Genomic DNA, 18,932 nt, shown 5'->3' with positions numbered 1-18,932 from the left:
GATTAGCAAGGAAGCAATATGTATTAGTGTTATAGGTGACCATAGTCTAGTAAATATGACCTGTGGTCCAAAATTACTCCTCTTCCAGAGTTACCCAACTGCCTAAATTTTGACAATGCTTATTACAGATATTTAAACTATTAAACTGAGTATTAAACTGACTCACAAGCAAGAGCTATACTATGAACAATGTCATATGACAGCAGGAATACAAAGAAGTGTCAGCTTTTTTTGCTTACCTATGCTGTAAAAACTAGCTGTTTAGATACAATTATACTGAGGAAACTATATTTTATTGATATCGTCTTCTTTGGCCTAACTGTAACTGTTTAGTGAGTATAATTCTAGTTAAATGCACTCCGGCATTTGCATTTGTAATATGCCTATAATGTATGTATATATTATATAATATAAATATACATACTTTTTTAGGCCTTACCATCACTTTTTAAAGTCCCACATCACCTTGGGGTAATTTGTTGTGTTCTTGAAGGTACTACTTCTTTTTTTCTTTCTTTCTTTCAGATCAGAATTTGGAAGTTTTCCCTGATTTTGAGGTTCCTGCAAATACTCAAATGGATGTAATAGATGACAACGAAGATTTTGCATCAAATGATACCACAGCAGTAATGAAAGGAGACTTTGGGAAAGGTACTCTGCTAATACACACAGATAGGATAAACAGGAATCCCTCCTGCATATACAGTGCTACTGAAGGTGCTGCTTATACAGCTAAGAGTTTAAACCAGCACTCCACATCTCAGGTATGTACAGCAAACAAAGAAGGCCAAAGGAAATCTGAAAATATTTTTGTTTCAAGTAAGGAAACTACTTCTGACTCAGAGCCAGGCAATACAGAATGCATATCAGAAGACTTTAAAACACCCGAGGAAGTTTTATTAAAAGACAATAGGTTTGTGGCAGATGTTACCTATGGAGATATGAAACCTAGCAATAAGGATTCCCACAAAAGTGAGCCCGTGTTAATTGTCAGTGCTCAGTATGAGTGTGGAGCATGTGGAACTGATGGCTTGGAAGACAGGACTGAAATACATAAAATAGATGAATCTAGTCATCCCGAGAATAATTTCACTTTGTCTGAGCTTGCACTGAATGAATTAACTAGTCTTGAAAAAACAGGAGATCCAGACACCAAGGCCCTGCTCCCTGTTTTGAAAGCTTTGCCCACACACAGCTTTGAAGTGAAATTGTTTACAAAGGAACAACGAGGTGAGGAGTGTGAAGAATTTACCCTGATGTCAGGGGTCATAAAAAGATCCTCCTCTATAATATCTGATTCAGGCATTGAAAGCGAACCAAGTTCGGTGGCGTGGTCTGATGCTCGTAGCCGGGCACTAGAGCTGCCCAGCGATCGAGAGATCCTGCACCACTTGGTACGAAGGCACGCCATCCACCGAAATTCCCTGGAGGGTGGCCACACAGAAAGCAATACCAGCTTGCCCAGTGGGATCCAAGCGTCGCTCACATCCATCAGCTCTTTGCCCTTTGAAGAAGAAGAGAGGGAAGTGGAGCTTACCAAACTGACAAAATCTGTCTCAGCTCCTCAGATCAGTAGCCCAGAAGAGCCTGCAGAAGAGGTAGATATATCCAAACACAGTGAAGCAACTTCAGGAGATTCAGGAGGAAACTTAAAAAGTTGCATGGAAACAGAGGGTGGGGGTGGAAAATTAATTGTGGACTTTTCTGAGTGTCAAATCACTACTGAAAGTGGACAGCTAGAACCAAGAGGACATACCAAACCCTCCATCAAACACAGCAGCAGTAACACTGAGTTACAAGGGGAGGAGGAGAAGGAAGGTCTTCCAGAGACTTACTGTAGTTTGGAAAATGCCAGACCACCCATTTGTCCAAAGCAGCTCCGAGATAACGTCTCTGAGTGCCAGTCACTGGAGAGCAATGGTGAGTGCAGCTTAAAACCACCAAGGGCTTGTAAATACTTGGACAAAAATATAGATAAGTTTGATACGTGCATTGAGGATCCAAAGGATAAACTTCAGCTGGACACTTTAAAAATACAACAAGGCTTTTACTCCAATAGCAGAATTTCAGGAGAGGAGAGTTTCTCACAAAGCATAAAGCTGGTACCAGATTTTTGCTATCCGGTTCCAGCTCCTTCAGAAACCTCAACTGAATTTGGCTCAATGCAAGGAGAGTGTGGTAGCTCTCTTGCTGATGAGGGCCCAGCAGCGTATGCAGAAATGCAGGGGTTACAAGAAATTGAGCTCAATGACTCACCTGCCTCAGCCGACCCTGCTGCAAGATCTTGCCAGGCTGAATATCCTCAGGAACCCAACAGCCAAGAGCATAAACATGTAGCTAATGGCACCGGGTTTCATTTGGCAACGACGGAGGGAGTAGCCCTGGAAAGCAGAAAAGCTGTTGATGTGGTTAACCTCTCCGTCTCTTGCACAGCCACGTGTCTTCCCTTTTCTTCTGTGCTCAAAGAGACCCCTGCTATGGTCGGCTTCTCTGCAAAGCAAGCCGCGTTCCCCATCACACGCCAGCCTCTGGGCTCTTTCGGAGTTGTCTCTTCTAATTCAAATGAGATGGATGAAGAGACCAATGAAAGAATGCTGAAGTAAGAATGTCTAATTACTTTCTTCATTAATGTTACTGTAATGCCAAGAGACCCTGACGAAGTTCAGGGCCCTAATACAGTAAGCATACTGTAAGTTTGTATTCAGAGACAGTTGCTGCCTGAGGAATTACAGTATAAATAATCCAAATAGACAAATGGTTTATATAGGACAAATAATCTAAATAGACAGGAAGGTTGAAAACACAGAGAGACTGAGAATGCCAAAGACATTAGGTCCTTAATCCTCATGAAAAACAGTGGGATTTAGGTGTCTAAATAATCTTTATGATCTGGCCCTCCTTCATGAAGTCAAGGTTACCCAGCCTTGAGTATTGATCCCAGATAGTCGGTTCACTATGGCAGTTCCATAGCTTCTTTTTCTCTTCTGCTTAAATAATTGCACTTATTAGCTAAACTATGAAACAGGAGCACAGATTGGCTGCTAGGATCTCAGCTTCAGCTTCTCAAACTGGAAAAATGGGAGAACTGGCATCCTGGGTAACTGGAAAAGAGGCTTTTATTTTTTTTTCTTGCTTCATTGCCCATCGCAAAAGTGCCACATTGTGGCCTTGATGTTACAGTGGCCCATTTCACAAACTGAGATGCTAGCATTTGTATACTTCTGTTATATTTTGGTGTTTCTGCTGTGCTGAGGGAAAACAGTAGCATGGGAATTTCTCAACCCATTCAGCTACACACAGTGTTGGCTGTCTGCATGTGCATTCATTTGTGACCCAAGGCTTTATTTTTATTTTTTTTGAGAGCATCTTGAGGTGTGTCCTGCTGTAAGTTCTGCTCAATCTAAGCACAACATTTGTTCCTTCTTTGTGAAGCAAAATATTTAAGCATGTATTCATGCACATGAATCCAGGTCGTCCAGGTCCATGGCCTGAATGCTAGATTTTTCATTCTTGTGGCTCTTTAAAGTCAGTTGCGCTGATGTAAGTAATTGCTCACCATCATGTCAAGTGACCCTAAGCTATTCCCAAGCTTTAAAGGTTTCTATTTTCTAACCTGGTCCATCCCAGTTTTCTACATAATTCTACACTTATGTTGTGATTATTAATTCCTAGAAGCTCTGGATAAGTTTTGCTACTTCAAAAAGCCACTGCAGAATTTGGCATCTTCAGCCAGCAGAATGCTTCAGGATAAATTCATGTGTCAAATTTTAGGCCTTGAGTAGGAAAGGGGTTAGCTTAATTCTTTCAGCACTGAGCTACTCTTCCTCTTAACTACTAAATGTTTACAAAAGAACCTGAAATCAAACCACACCAAAAATATCTACCGTATGAGGTGTATCCTTTAACTCCACAGTCTGAGGAATGGGTAGAACACCTTCTACTTGCCTATAAATGCATCTGATGCTAGCAAAATGATACATTTTGCATTTCAGTATCTGTAAGTCCCATGACATTGTTAAGATGCAAAATTGCTAATTCTGTATCTTAGTCTCATTGTTATGGGCCACCAGAAAATTATTTTTTGTAAATCCTTCATTCCTCTGGCAGGTGTGAGGTGCTAATGGGCTTTAGCTATTCCATGTATGTAGCCAAATCACTCAGAAATAAATTTTCTTCCCTGCATCCCGATTTCTCTCAATCAGAATAGATAAGAAATAGTATCCAGGTCTGTACTTGAAAGTTGCAAACATAATTTCTGGCAAATTGCAAACATAACTTCTTGCAAATACCAGCCTCCTCATTTCTAGTTTGAAGGTTTGTTGTTGAACACCCAGTTCTATTGTGATTAATTAATGTATTCTCCAGTTTTTATCAGGCCAAAGAAAAATTTAAAAAAGAAATGAAGATTGAAGGATTTCTGTACAGTGACTTATCTGTACTAGCTTCTGACATACCATATTTTCCACCAGAGGAAGAGGAAGAAAATTTGGAAGATGGAATTCACCTGGTTGTCTGTGTCCATGGATTGGATGGTAAGGCCAAGAGAATTGCTGTTTGCAAGTCATTTTGGTGTAAACAAAAAAAAGAGCAGATGTTCAGGAAGTATGAAAGAATGGGGAGTCTTATCTTAGCTAAGTATTTAGTCCTTATTATGTTATTCAGTCCATTGTAATAAAGGATCTAGGAAAATATTAAATATTTGCTCTAAGTAATGGGCGCTGCAACTTCTTTTGTTGTTGTTTAAACAGAATTCTACACCAAAGTACATCAGTCCTTCTGTGTACAGGAGGAGTGCATTACAGTAACTCTTCTTGTCTTTCCACAGATGCTTGGTTGTTTTGCAGTATGTCACCAGGATGAAAACATTATTTAAATCCCCCCAACACTGTTACAGTGTAGATAGCGTCCGGCTTTAGAAAGTGAGAGAATAAAAATCATTATTCACTGCAGAGGAAGCATGGCCTGGAATTTTTACATATATGCTTTCTATCAGAAAACACGTATGTTAAACTTGAAACTTCTCTTGACAAATTCTTGGTATCAATGGGAAAGGTGTAGACGTGAACCTTGAAACTACAGAGAAGGAGGGATAGAGACTGAAATCTCAGGCATTCTCAGAGAGGTGGAAAACAAACACTTGCTGGCTTGAACAAGGACCGTTTGCCATTCAATATCTCAGTGGCAGTAATGTCCATCTCATGAGGTGGAGGTACCTCCTTTTCCAACAAAACATTTCAGAAGACTTCGGAATTTTCTAGTATGGAATGGGGCATCTCCCAAATATTAGGAGGCTTCTGACAGTATTTCAGCACCATTTCTAATTGTGAATACACAGAGGCAGGCTATTTTATGTCTGAAGGTACAGCCCTATACCCCAGCACATGTGCCAAGGTCCCTGGCAGGGCTGCAGTGTCCCCTGGGAGCCTCACCAGCTGTGAAGCTGAAAGGACAGACAGTTTTTTGTGTTTTTGTCTTACCTCTGCTGTTCAGCAAATAGGGGACAGAGTTATTCTGGGTCTGATCTTTGCCCTTTCTTCCCCACCATTTATACAGTCCCCAGCAGCAGGAGGTGAGGTGCAGCCCCACCTTGTGCAGGCTGTGGGTGTTCTTGCTCTCCCGCTGTTTCAATTCATGATCCTGTGGTGTGGTGAGCTGACTTAGCAGCACTTAGCAAGAGCTCCCTGGTGTCAAGGTTTATAGGAAGATGAATGTATTAAATTGACTCTATATTACTTATTTTTCTGTTGAATTACATCTTACAAAGTACCATTTATTTCTAGGTAACAGTGCAGATCTGCGGCTTGTAAAGACTTTTATAGAACTAGGACTCCCTGGTGGAAAACTGGACTTCCTAATGTCTGAAAGAAATCAGGTAGTACAGAGCTAATTTCTGTCTTCCTTTAGATCAGCTACAAACTGTTGACATTGCTGAAACAGGGCCTTCAGCAAAGCCTTTTCATGAGCTGAATGAAGCAAAAGCACCGGGGAATTCAGGGAATTTTCTGTAGTATTTAGTGCAAAGGCCTTGTCCTGTTCCTGTCTGATTTGATAGGGTGTTCAAACCCATCAGAAAATATTCCTAGCATTAAAGTCAAAGGAAATTACGTTAGCAGTTGTAGGACTTGACCTTAGAAGAAGAAAATGGATTTATCTTGTCAGTTTGCAAACAAATTATTGGTATCAATGGGAAAGGTGTAGATGTTAACCTTGAAACTACAGAGAAGGAGGGGTAGAGACTCTGAAATCTCAGGCATTCTCAGAAAGGTGGAAGTTGCACAGCCTGGTGCCTCTGCCTGTTGGACGCCAGACAAAGCAGCACCGACAGAAAGCAGCAAGTTTATTGATGCTAAATTCTCCGGAGGGTGTGGAATATCCAGCAGGTGTTGTCAGCTCCCTTTGCTGCATCAGCCATTGTTTCTGCTGTTGCAATGGTTGCGAGATTTATTTCCTGAATGATAAAGAAACGCCTTCCAGAAAAATTCATTGCCAGTCTAGGCAGAGAAACAGAAATGAATTCTGTGCTTTGCTCTGCAATGAACCCATATTTATGACACAGATGCCTAACTTTATGCACAAGATAAAGATTTCTAGTGCCCAGTCAGAAACATTATTCTGATTTACAAGTAGCTGAGAAACTTGAGTCAAAACTTTCCAACCTTCTTTGTTCAACAGCTTTTATATTTTGAAGTGGCCAGTTGGTGTTAATCATTCAACTTGCCACATTCCAGTGTACATCTCTGTCACTAGCAGACCTGCACAGTGAAAGTAAGCAAGATGAAAATAATGAGGAGACCACTTCAGACTTGCATCAAAGCCTATTCTTATGTTTTCAGAGAATGGAACATCTTACAACATTTCTATTTAACATTATCTAGAGCCCATAATGGGAACTTTTAGTGCTCTCACAGTCTGGGAAGGTGGGGAAGTTCCCATGGCACTGGAAATAGAACCCATGTGGTCTGATGATTATTTGGATGCTGTAAAGAATCCTGTCACCCTTTTTTCCTTGCTCTGAGAATCACACTGATAATGACCCAAGAAATCAGTCATTTAGCTTAATTTTGCCTTATGGAAGAAAATGCAAATCCCTTTTTTTAGGCATTCATTTGTGATACATTTGACAAGCTCAGTCAGGCTGAGATGATACTAAAGGATGGAGATATAACTAGTTGAAATATGAAGCTTGATGTGTTTTGTTTATGATTAATGTTCAGGCTGATACTCTTCCACTTTTAAACAACCTGAAATATTTGGGATAATCAGCCTAGGAGGAAATAATTAATTATCAATGCAGACAAAACAAACAGGCAGAAGGTTAGTGGACTGTTTGTAGTTTGTGAGAACATTTATTTTAAGGCCGTATTGCAAAGTGAATATGCTCATGTTTTCCTTTGCAAAAGCTGCAATTAGCAAGATGAGTTGTGTCACAAAAGCATTAATTACTGATATGTTTGCTCTGAATAGCTCTTCCAGCATTTGATGATTGTTTTTGTGGCATCTCATTAGTTACAAATTTGATTTAGAATCCTGTTGGATTGCCAAATGACACAGCTCTGAATAAGATCTGCCTGCAATTCTATAGACTGGACAACATATTATTTGTTTTATTGTATCACAACCGGCAGTACTGTTGCAAGCAACAAATTGTTTGTCTCTCTCTAGCACTCATTCTCTTACTGATAACTGTTGAATAACAAACACACAGCATTTCATTAAGATGGCCAAATAATTTTGTGATTACGTCCTTAGCATCAGCATAACCTGCATGTCAGTGTAAAATGCTGTAAACTAGTTTATCGTAGTAATCTGTTAAATCCTAAATGCCTAAAGCTTTTCTTTCATGTGCAGAATATGGTATCCAAAGCAGCTAAGCATTAGTAGTTCTCACCAGTGTCAAGTCAGGCTGCTTTAAGATCATACTTATGACTCTGGAATCACTCAGCCTAATATTGTTAATCTTACTATTAATAAATTGTAGGTCCGGGTTTATCCCATCATGACACATGCCAAAGTTAGAGGCACAGTCAGTAGAGAAAGAGAAGCAATCACAGGAGGTAATTTAATCCCCTTAAAATATGAACTGTCTTCTAGAGATCCCTATTTCCATGCCTTACAAAGTGTAGGGTTACTCTAGTCCTAACTTGAATTCTCAGGTTGTGTTCTTGAAGCTAAAATGCACAATATAGAGTCAAAGAGACTCTATGATAGAAAATTTTGCCTTACCTTACCTACAAGCTCACTGAGGACAGTGAATTTCCACACGGGCTTTAACGTTAGCTATCTGACCCACACTGACCTATGGTACTGTTGTTACTGTTGACACTAAGTGAGAAAGAAAATACTTGTCTTGAGTAAGTTCGGAATATTAGTTGGAAGCTATTTGCTAATAAACTGAAAATGAAACTTAATGACTCTGTTTTCAAAGGAGAACTTCAGTTTTTAGAGGACCTGGAGACTGAGAAAAATCCCCCCTTCCCCCTTGAGCATGTATAAAGAAAATTTGGACTGGTTATTTTGTTTCTGCTTGCATTTTACTTTGAAAATAACATCAGTCTGCGATAAGTGCAATTTATTTTAATTCACTGACTCATTCCATTTTTCACCAGACTGATACTTTTGCTGATTTTGATACAATGACTGACCGATTATTGGATGAAATTATTCAGCATATCCAGTTGTACAACCTCTCCATATCCCGAATAAGGTAAGCATTCTGATAGTTAATAGTCTGTAACTGTTTGAGTTACATGAGCAGCATTCAGTGAAATTAGCTTTTCCAAAAGTGCCCTGTGTCAAAAGCCAGTGAATCAGTGAGATGAATTTTTACATTGTTATAGATAGAAAAGTGTCTACTAGGCTAAAAAAAAGTGAAATGGTAAATAAAGGATGTTACTGAAAGCCCCGATAGAGTCCCCTCAAGAGCAATTTATGCCACCCTTGTGTTCAATTTAAATAAAATACAGATGGGTTTTGTGTTAATGTAATTCTTTCTTTCCTAACAGTTTTATTGGACATTCCCTTGGTAACGTCATCATTCGATCTGTACTAACTCGCCCCAGGTTTCGCTATTACCTCAACAAGTTACACACCTTCCTGTCCCTCTCTGGGCCTCACCTGGGAACACTTTACAACAACAGTACTTTGGTTAGTACAGGTAAGAGTTGATGGAAAGCTATGACTGGCTGCAGTCCATGGCAAAGTGCATGAGAGAGCAACACATGGAGGTAGCAATAAATCATAATAACATGACTTGTACACTGAAGTTGTGGAAATTATTTGCTGAAGACTGAACCCACACAGAAAAAATGACAATGAGAGGGGCTTTCAATATCTACTACAAGGTCCAGCACAGTGGTCCCTGGAAAACCCAAGGGTGTGCAGCAGTGAGAGTTGTCCTTGTTTCCACTGTATTCTTCCACTTTTCTGTATACTGCCAATAAAAAGCGGCATCTCCAAGGCTGAAGAAGACACTTAGAGTGCTATGGGAATGGAATGTCCCACAGTTCAGCCTTCCTGAGTGTTTATGCTACCATGACATGGATAATCATAGAATCATGAATCATAGAACAGTTTGGGTTGGAAGGGACCTTTAAAGGTCATCTTATCCAAACCCCTCCCTGCAATGAGCAGGGAAATCTTCAACTAGATAAGGTTGCTCAAAGCCCCGTCCAACCTGACCTTGAATGTTTCCAGGGATGGGGCATCTACCACCTCTCTGGGCAACCTGTTCCAGTGTTTCACCACCCTCATTGTAAAAACTTTCTTCCTTATATCTAGTCTAAATCTACCCTCTTTCAGTGTAAAGCCATTACCCCTATCCAGTGAGACCCTTAGACTTTTCTCCCTGTTGATTAGTAATACAAGAGGAAACAGGCTTACACTGAGTTACAGTGCTACCCTTACTGTAGGCACGTCTTTAATCCCCTTGGTTGATAATTAGCAAACAGGATAAAAATATGCACCGATTTTCATTCCAGGTCTGTGGCTCATGCAGAAGTTGAAAAAGTCAGGGTCACTTTTGCAACTGACCTTCAGGGACAATGCAGATCTGCGCAAGTGTTTCCTCTATCAGCTCAGCCAAAAAACGGGTGAGTAGGGCTTGATGTGGCTGTGTAACTATCAAGGGCTACTCCAAAGGATTGTGCTGGATTGCCATGTCCTCCAGGGAGTAAAGGAAATCTGCATTTTGTTAGTGATCTTTCTTTAAACACACTTGCTTTCGAGAAGGGCTGCTCTGTCTAAAATCTAATATGTATTTTATCTGCATTTTTTCTGTGCCAGTTATCAGTGAATATATTTGCCAGACTGTTACCACCAAATAAGACCTCCATGATATAGTAAACATGCACCTAAGTTTATATTCTGCAAGCAAGAAATATCATGCTTGACAAGCCACCATTGCTTAATTTATGTTACTAGATGAAAACCATTTTTCCTTTTTTATTTTTTTTTAACATCTCTTGTCCCTAGGAAATATGACTGTGTGAGATGAAGAGCAAATTTTATTCATGTCTGTTGTGACACCTTTGTACTACTGAGAGAGAGATGTATGGCCTCACACTGGAAAAATGATGTCTAAATAGAGATCTTTTTACCCTTTCCTTGGTCTGTCATGAATAAATGAAATAAATCAGGCTTTTCTTAAGAAAAGAAAGGAAGCATGATCCTTCTGTTCAAGCAAATGTTTTCTTTTAAGAGTTATTTTGAATATTGTGTGTGAGCAAACTACTGCTAAGTATATAATCACAAGGTCACTACTTGATATTTAATTTTTTTCTCATACTTTGGTACATTGCTAATAGGAAACAAAGACTATGTTAAGATGAATATAACTTCTTAATTCTTAGTTTGACAGACATAAAGCTGTTTCATAATTTTATGAACAAACTACATGACATAATCAATGACAGGTATCTTGGCATTATTTGAATTTCCTTATTTGAATTTTCCCTTTGATTCCCTGGCTCTCATTTCTGTGGAGTATAGTTGATGTCTGCTTTACTATGTCATGTTCAAATAAAATTGGGTCTACACAGGAAGCTCACATTGTAAGTTCCCAAGCAAAGAATCCTCAAGAATGTGTTGTGGGTCAAACCGATTCATTGTTTGTTAGCTTGGTAGACTGGAGATCTAACAGGCTATAAATGAAGGTGTTGTCCTTGTAAAAGCAGAAAGCAGAAACTTACTATGAAGAGGGATGTCTGTAAAGTCAGAACCATCCAGGTAGATGCTTAGGCAAAAAATCTGAAGAAGTAGGCAGGTCCATATGTGAACATATGAGCTGGCATATTTAGTCAAAATAGAGGTGCTCCTACTCTAGCACCCTGCTCCCAAAAGTAGTTGAGAGAACCTACAGAGGGAGAAATATCAGAAGCAGTGTTGTGCCTACTTTCCTGGATAACTTTTTAAGCCTCCAGCAATTTCTGACTTTCTTCTTAAAGTAGAAGTCCCTGCTACTTCTCAATCTCTTTAAATGTTCCTTATTCTTGTCTTGAAATCAAAAATAAACATTATTCCCTATTGAACCTCTTCACATAAGATTTTAGATATGGTTACACTCACTGTTGCTTCTCCTACCTTTTACCTCAGACTGAAGTCACAAACTCAGTTGGTATGATTGCACAAGAAGAAAATGATAAACAGCTTCAGCCAGGCTTAGTAAAGGCAGCCAACAGGACTCTTCTTTGTGGTAGTGATGGTCAACTTTTCTATTAAAATCTAGAAAACAATGGACTTGCTTCTGTGCCCCTTTCACATAAGGGGGAGGGAAAGATGAAGGTCAAACCCACAGCTCTTCTGTGTTCAGGATACTCTCTGGACTAGTAGACTAGATCATCTGTGTCCATTTTCCTACTTTTCTGCTGAATGTGGGTGATGGAGGGCTCAAGAGACCACAGACAGGGCAAACAGCAGGAGCCTGTTTCCACAGTCCATCAGTGGCCCCATTGCCTCCAGGGAAGAGGGAGGATTCCTGGTTTCCAGTCCATGTACCAGCAGTGTGTATTTATCAAGGGACTGCTGAATGCAGGGACTGGATCCCAAGGCTCCCTCAACACTGATGTAATAGTATGACATCATACCAGTACAGCTGGTTCCTCTTCTCCTCCCTCTCTCTATTTTGTTTGAAAATTGTACTAATTTGTTGTGTTATTTTTCTAATGTGATCCCCATTCCTGTGAACACTTATTTATCCAAAACCACTCATTGACCGTAGTGGGTCTGTACACATGTTTCCAGTGTTTAGAGGCATAAATATTTGCAAAATTAAGGTTTTAATCAAACACTTTTTTCAAACAGAGACAGTTCTTACTTTTTGTGTTGACATATAATTAACCTGTATGAGTGTTGATAAGTAACACATAGTTTGCAGAAGCAGCAGAAATGGGTTTAAGCAATTATGAGTCTTTTTAAGCTTGTGTTGCATGTTTTAATTATCATCTATTTTGCACTGTAGATTTTCAAATGTGTTTGAACATGAAGTAGTCATGCTGACACTGTATATATTTTGATCGCTGTGCATCATTGTGATAAATGTATTTAATGCATTTGCCACAGGTCTTCAGTACTTTAAAAATGTTGTGTTAGTGGCCTCACCCCAAGACAGATATGTACCCTTTCATTCAGCAAGAATAGAAATGTGCAAAAATGCACTTAAGGACAGACACACAGGTATGTTTAAGATCCTTTCTATATTTAAAAAGCTGTTGAGAAATTGTGTTTTTGTGTAACTGAGGTCATTGCATTAGAACAGTTTTTCATCAGCATGATGAAAACTCAAAGTTTATTTGATGAGGAAGAAAGTGTTCTCTTCCCACAAGAAATTACTGAAATCAATAAAAGAAACCTTTTAAGTAGCTCTTTGTCTGATGAAAACAAATTTAAATCAGGTCATAATCAAAGGTTTCTTACTGCTTCTTCCCCTTCCCTCTAATTTATTTTTTTAAAAGTGATGATCATAGAACTAGCTCTTGCTAATGTTTTTTCTGTAGTCTACTGATTTACTAGTATTGTCTCACCTTTGTTTCACGTAATGAAATCTCTCTCAGCACATCCATAGTCAGGGGGGTTACCCTTTGTCTTCAATAGCATTTGGATGATTGCCGGGTAATTTAAGGGATAGATCTAAAATCATATTGGTTTGTAATAAAATCTGTAAAGCACATCAGGACTCATGCCATCAGAGGCCTAGCCCTACTGTGAGCTCAGGCTGTGTCTTGCGCCAAGTATTGTCTTTGTTATTAGCAGTCTCCCTCATTTATAAAATGTTTCATGGCTCACTTTGGTACCACTTCCAGAAATAATGTTCAGTGTAATTTCATACCCGTTTCACATATGTGATTACCTAGAAAATGAGGTACTCTTTGGAAGTAGAAAGAGACACCCAGACCCAATAACCAACATGGTTGCCTTCAAACATCTTATTTAAATTACAGCTCTTTCTATCCTACTTCAGATATGAATTAAAAGATAATTTTCTAACTCTCACTTCCAGTGGTTGTTTCTCAGGGAGATGTTTGACCTAGCAGGAGCCAGATCTACATTCAATGTAGATCATTTATGAGTACAAGTTTCCCGAGCCATTGATTTTGCCCTATAAATTCCTCAACTATCTGCATGGTGTCCTTCCTGCATTAGATTCCCCAGAGAAACCCTAATGGACCTCTATGTCTTGCCAGACCCTTTTGCATTTGAATTCACAGGCAGTGTGAGTCCAACCCTCTTCCCCTGAAGGAAACAAGAGCATTTCCTTCCACCACAGAGGAAATGAGACTAAATGCTGAGGAGCGTCCCACTCTTCATGCTAGCAGCTTTAGCAGACTTCTTCAGATGGTCAAAGCCTCCAGTAGATTAACAGCATCCCAGCACTTGGCAAATCTTTGAAATGGACTGCTATCTCTTGCATTTTGGCCTTGCTTCCATCTTCCGTCTTGTTGCAACTCTCATTAAATGATACTGGAAGGAAAGAAGGGATCTGGCAGCTTTGGCATGTAGGTGTGACATCTAAACTCTTTTACAGGTCCTGTTTATGCAGAAATGATTAACAACCTGCTCCAGCCTTTGATTGGGGCGAAGGACTGCACTTTGATCAGACACAACGTGTTCCATGCTCTGCCCAACACCGCCAACACATTGATAGGCCGGGCTGCCCACATTGCTGTGCTGGACTCTGAACTTTTCCTGGAGAAGTTTTTCCTCGTGGCAGGACTCAACTACTTCAAATAGTGCCTGAAGTATGGGGTAACAGAGGCAAACCTTTTCACTGAGTGGAGGAGAATCCCTTAGCCAAAAGATTACAGTGTTAGAAATGAGATCAGGTGGGACTTTCAAGCTCTCCATTTCCATTTCCGTTTCAGAAAATAAAGTGCTATGGCTTTAAGGCATTCAAGCTTCCAAATACTGGTGCTTTTGGAAGAAATAAATATTCCTCTTCAGTTTCTATGTTCTTTGTCCACATAAAGACATGAGCCACTTCTGAAGTACAGAATCAGAATAAAAAGGCTAATTCTTTAAATGTGATTGGACCAATATGATTCCCGTTTCTCCTGAATATTAACCCAGGAACTTGGCTGTCCTTGATTTAATGATTTATTGACGTATTAACAAAGCTATACATTTCTAGTACTTTTGGGGTAGTTAACACAAGAGGAAAAAAGCATATATGAACTTAGGTTAAAACCTCCTTTGTGATGAACTGAGAAGCCTGAAAAACATTTATGAAAGTTTCAATGTTTCCATTTGTTGAAAGAAAATATTTGGATGGTTCCATTACTGGTTAATTGTAACATACATACATTCAAATAATGGAAAGGAGTGAAATTTTTGATATAGAATGAAGAAATCTTGATATTTGTCTTCTAAAAAAGCCCAAAACACTTAAAGTTGGAATAATTTTGTTCAAGTTAGAAGCTGCCAAACCAAGAGGAGTCTATTGGATTACTTGTAAAATATCAGTGGCATCTATTAACATTTCTTCTGTTTACATTTATAGAGGATCATTATTGTGCTTGTTATATCCTTAGAGGTACAATTTTTACTTTTACATTTGTATCTAAGTACATTTAGCCCAACAAATTTTTATTTTTTTTAAATTTATTGCTCTGATACGAAATTCAAAAGCTAGCCAGTAATAACCTTAAAAAACCCAATCAGATAAAAATAGGCTGGAGACAAAGTGGTAAGGATTGTGGAAAGCTTAAAAAATATAAGGATGTCTTCTTAGGCTTCTCTGCAATGTTTTACTAATATCCATTTGCAGTGCTATATACAGTCCTAATTCTTATATGGTTACAGCTGGTTGAAACGTTTAAAACTTCAGTCATACAAAAATATTCAATTAGTTTTTAAGGTTTTGGAAAAGAACCCATTTTTTCACTTTTTTAGTTTTTTTTCAATTTTCATTAAAATTTTTATCAAAAAATTTATCAGATTTAAAGTGACAAATTTCAATAACTTTCTATACATTTTCATAACATTTTGATAAATTTTCAATGTCACAGCAGTTTTTTCAAAAAAGAGTGAATAGTTCTTCATAATTATTTTTGTTTGGAAGGCAGGCAATTTTCTAATGCAAATATAATCTGTTTAAAAACATAAAGTGACCATCCTTCTATATCTTATGACAAAAGCTATAAAAAAATGACAAAGGTGGTTTCAGGTGTCAAGACTCTCATCAGTAAACTAAGATCAAGATAGTGGAGATTTCTGAAATAAGAGAGTTAAAAAATTAAAAAAACAAAAACTTGCAACTACAGGGAAATATTTGTACATGCAAAAAGTAAAAATAGTTTTTTCCAAAAGAAGAAAAGTGGAAAACTTACACAGAATTAGTTCAAGAAAAGAGTTGCTAGCAGACTGGTAAAGGCTGCTAAAGAACAAGGCTGGTTTGATAATGTAGGCATGTTTTTAAAATAGGAAGGAGAAAGGGTGAGAATAAGATCACCTGAAAATAGGAAGCTATATTGCACATAAAAATCATCTTCCCCTCAAAGGGACAGAAATTATATAGAAACCGTTACATGGTGTGTTTCAATATTGACAATTTTTTTACACATTAAATATTACCTCAGTACTTGAATTAAATAAGTAGATACTATTTTATGTTTTTTTCCCTTTTATAAATTGACAGTTTAAAGCTAAAAGCCAGATTTACCCAGTTAACAAATAAATTCTGTCAGGAATCAAGAACTTCTGGTTCCCGCTTCTTGTTTGGGAAGTCTTTATCACTTTTCGACCTCAACATTTTAGTGCCAGCTACACTTATATATCACAGCTTACTTCCTTCTTGGTAAATTGTTTACAGAATTTTAAATATAATGGGACATGTAGGTTAAGCTGTTATGCAGTGCAGTGGCTTTAAGCCACAGACGTGGACTTCTAAGGAGTATGTGAAAAACAAGAAAGAAAAAAAATCTCCAACCATCAGCAAGCTTCAGTGTGCTGTATGAGGGTCTGCTCCTCTTTTAGAAAATCTTCAAGAGTCTGCCAACAGAAAGTTTTGAAAAACATTGAGAGGTTAGTTTACACATATATACATGCCTAATGTATGTATGTGCATATATGTATGCAGTCTGTACAAAGAAGTGTGCTTATTTCAAGGTCTCACACGAGCTTTTTCAATCCTGAGTATACTGAGTCTGACAACATACCAATGTAGCTGTTCTTACATTCAGATTGGTGGTTTCTTGCCTTGCCTTGTCCATTAGACAGCATTCCCAGCCTTCTGTTTGTTTGCCTGATTATGAGAGAAGGGAAATGTGAAAAGGTCTCTTTTGCATTGCTGCAGAAGTTGGTGGGCCTTTCAGTATGTTCACTTTCACATTCTATGCTGCTGCCAGCACTCTGACTGATGGATAAACATACCAAAAGGTTTTCATTTTCCTATACATATAATATTCTTCCATGGCTCAGAGTCTGATTTCAGAATTGGAGTTGGATTGTACATGGAGTTGGATTAGGTCCATACAACTTGCTCCTTGTGGAGTATGCAGAGAGCTTCTATGAAGCCTCAGAAAAATCTGGGAGATGTCATTCCTGTGAAACGAGGAGACACAGATTTTATCTTCCTTATTCTGGCAGAACATTTTGGGAAATATTGGCAGTAATGGTCTAGCTGAGCATTCATTTTAAGGTTCTTAGAATAGCCTCCCCCGCTTTTTCTTCTTTTATTCTTTTTAATGGGATGTTGCCTTGATAATGACTCTCAATATTGTAAATCCACTCTAATCGTGTAGACTATATTGCAAAGAAATCTTCATCATCATTATAATATAAATAACATCTAAGCAGTTGGACTTCATCAAACTATAGCAATCAACATGGACTTATTGTCAGATTGTTTTGATTTATATAGAGAGAAATATATATTAAGAATTACCTTCATAACAAATAGCAAAATAACTGCACAGTTAGCATCTTTGTTTCTGTCTTGACCTTTGGAATTTTAATGTATTGCCCTTTAACATAAAGCCTTTTTAAATACATTTAAGTACACTAGGAGTATTGCTGCAAGGATTTCCCTTCAAACTGCACAAGCTCCTCTTGGCTTGATATATCTATGGGGGCAGTGCTTAAATTCTTAAGTGAAGCTCTCACATTCACAGAGGATAAGACAGTTTTTCAAGAACTTGGACAGAGGAAGGACAACCATGAAATTTTTGTAGCTTGTCAATGCCCAGAGCCAGCTCTGGGCTTAATGTTAGCTATATTTGAAGTGAAACTCCCTTCACTTCTATAGGATTCCTTAGTTAAGAAAAAAACAAAGCCAGCAATGCAGGGTTGTTTCTTTAGCATCTCGAAGTCTTAAAACCAGCATGGAGGATCTCCTGGCTCCAACAGGTAAAGTGCATTTGGCTATTGAGGTTTTCCAGTGTTAAAGATGAAGCATGGGCTATAGCCCATAAGTAATTTCTCTGAAGGAAAGGTGATAGCCCACATGTGGGAAAAGAGTAGCAAAGAAAGAGGATCTCAGAACTTTGAAAGACAGGGGCAAAGATGGGAGGAAGGCAGGCAGATAGGAAGCTGCACCAGCAAGGGTGAATTTCATAGAATCACAGAATGGTTTGTGTTGGAAGGGACCTTTAAAAATCATCTAGTCCAAATCCCCTGCCATGACCAACCATCAGGTTAATCAAAACCCCATCCAAGCTGACCTTGAGCACTTCCAATGATGGGGCATCCATAACTTCTCTGGGCAACCTGTTGCAGTGTCTCACCACCCTCATTGTAAAAAAATTCCTTACAAAGAATTGAAAAACTCAACACAGAGTAGTATCATCTCACTTAACTAGGCAATTGCATTGTAGATGTCTGTTTGTGGCCTAATAGGGAGAGTTTAACTACTTTTATGATCAGTGAAAGGAAAGATGCACTTTTAGAGTGTGATTTATCAGACATATTTTACTTTTTTGGTCTAATTTTCTCTAGGCCTGTTGTTTTCCACTGACTGTGCATGATATCAGAGTTAGCTTTCTTGTTACTTGACACCTACACTTGATCAGATGAATCTCACACAGTGCTGGAACTCTTACTGGACTTTATCCCCACCCCAAAGGCCCAAAGAAGGGATATTGTGCTTTGAAATAGCACCTGGCCCTTGAAGCCATTTCCTTTTCAGTGACAGTTATCTAGCTTGGAATGGCACAGTAATTCTGGAAGAAAGAAGAACAAAAACTTATCCAGTTTTATTGACAAGTTCATGGAAGGACATGCTGAAAAGACACAAAGATGCCTTGACTTGTATTCAATCTCTATTTCATCTTTAAATAAAAATTATATATAAGCAGTCTACAGCATTTAAAAGGATTGGCATTAACCATTTTAAAAAATTCAAAGCACTTGAAAACAGTGCAGTTCTAACAATTTAATGGATATCATGCCTTTATTAATAGCTGGATTAAATTTTTCCACTGTTTTGGGGCTCCTAGAGCCCATTG

At 38.5% G+C, this 18,932-nt stretch overlaps 1 protein-coding gene across 1 annotated transcript in view; it reads left to right on the top strand.

Moving 5' to 3' along the window:
• Positions 1 to 14,517, top strand: part of FAM135B (family with sequence similarity 135 member B) — a 212,262-nt gene extending 197,745 nt beyond the window's left edge. The window contains exons 13-20 of the mRNA XM_052788410.1: positions 526 to 2,599; positions 4,366 to 4,532; positions 5,781 to 5,872; positions 8,607 to 8,704; positions 9,003 to 9,154; positions 9,978 to 10,088; positions 12,556 to 12,669; positions 14,018 to 14,517. Of these exons, the coding sequence (XP_052644370.1) occupies positions 526 to 2,599; positions 4,366 to 4,532; positions 5,781 to 5,872; positions 8,607 to 8,704; positions 9,003 to 9,154; positions 9,978 to 10,088; positions 12,556 to 12,669; positions 14,018 to 14,223 (3,014 nt within the window). The 3' untranslated portion in view covers positions 14,224 to 14,517. The remainder of the gene's footprint in view (positions 1 to 525; positions 2,600 to 4,365; positions 4,533 to 5,780; positions 5,873 to 8,606; positions 8,705 to 9,002; positions 9,155 to 9,977; positions 10,089 to 12,555; positions 12,670 to 14,017) is intronic.
• Positions 14,518 to 18,932: the final 4,415 nt, after the last annotated feature.

The sequence above is a fragment of the Harpia harpyja genome, chromosome 5 (assembly GCF_026419915.1).
Source record: "Harpia harpyja isolate bHarHar1 chromosome 5, bHarHar1 primary haplotype, whole genome shotgun sequence".
NCBI lineage: Eukaryota > Metazoa > Chordata > Aves > Accipitriformes > Accipitridae > Harpia > Harpia harpyja.
The sequence above is the reverse complement of the archived record's forward strand: the minus strand, read 5'-3'. Positions and strand labels throughout refer to the sequence as shown.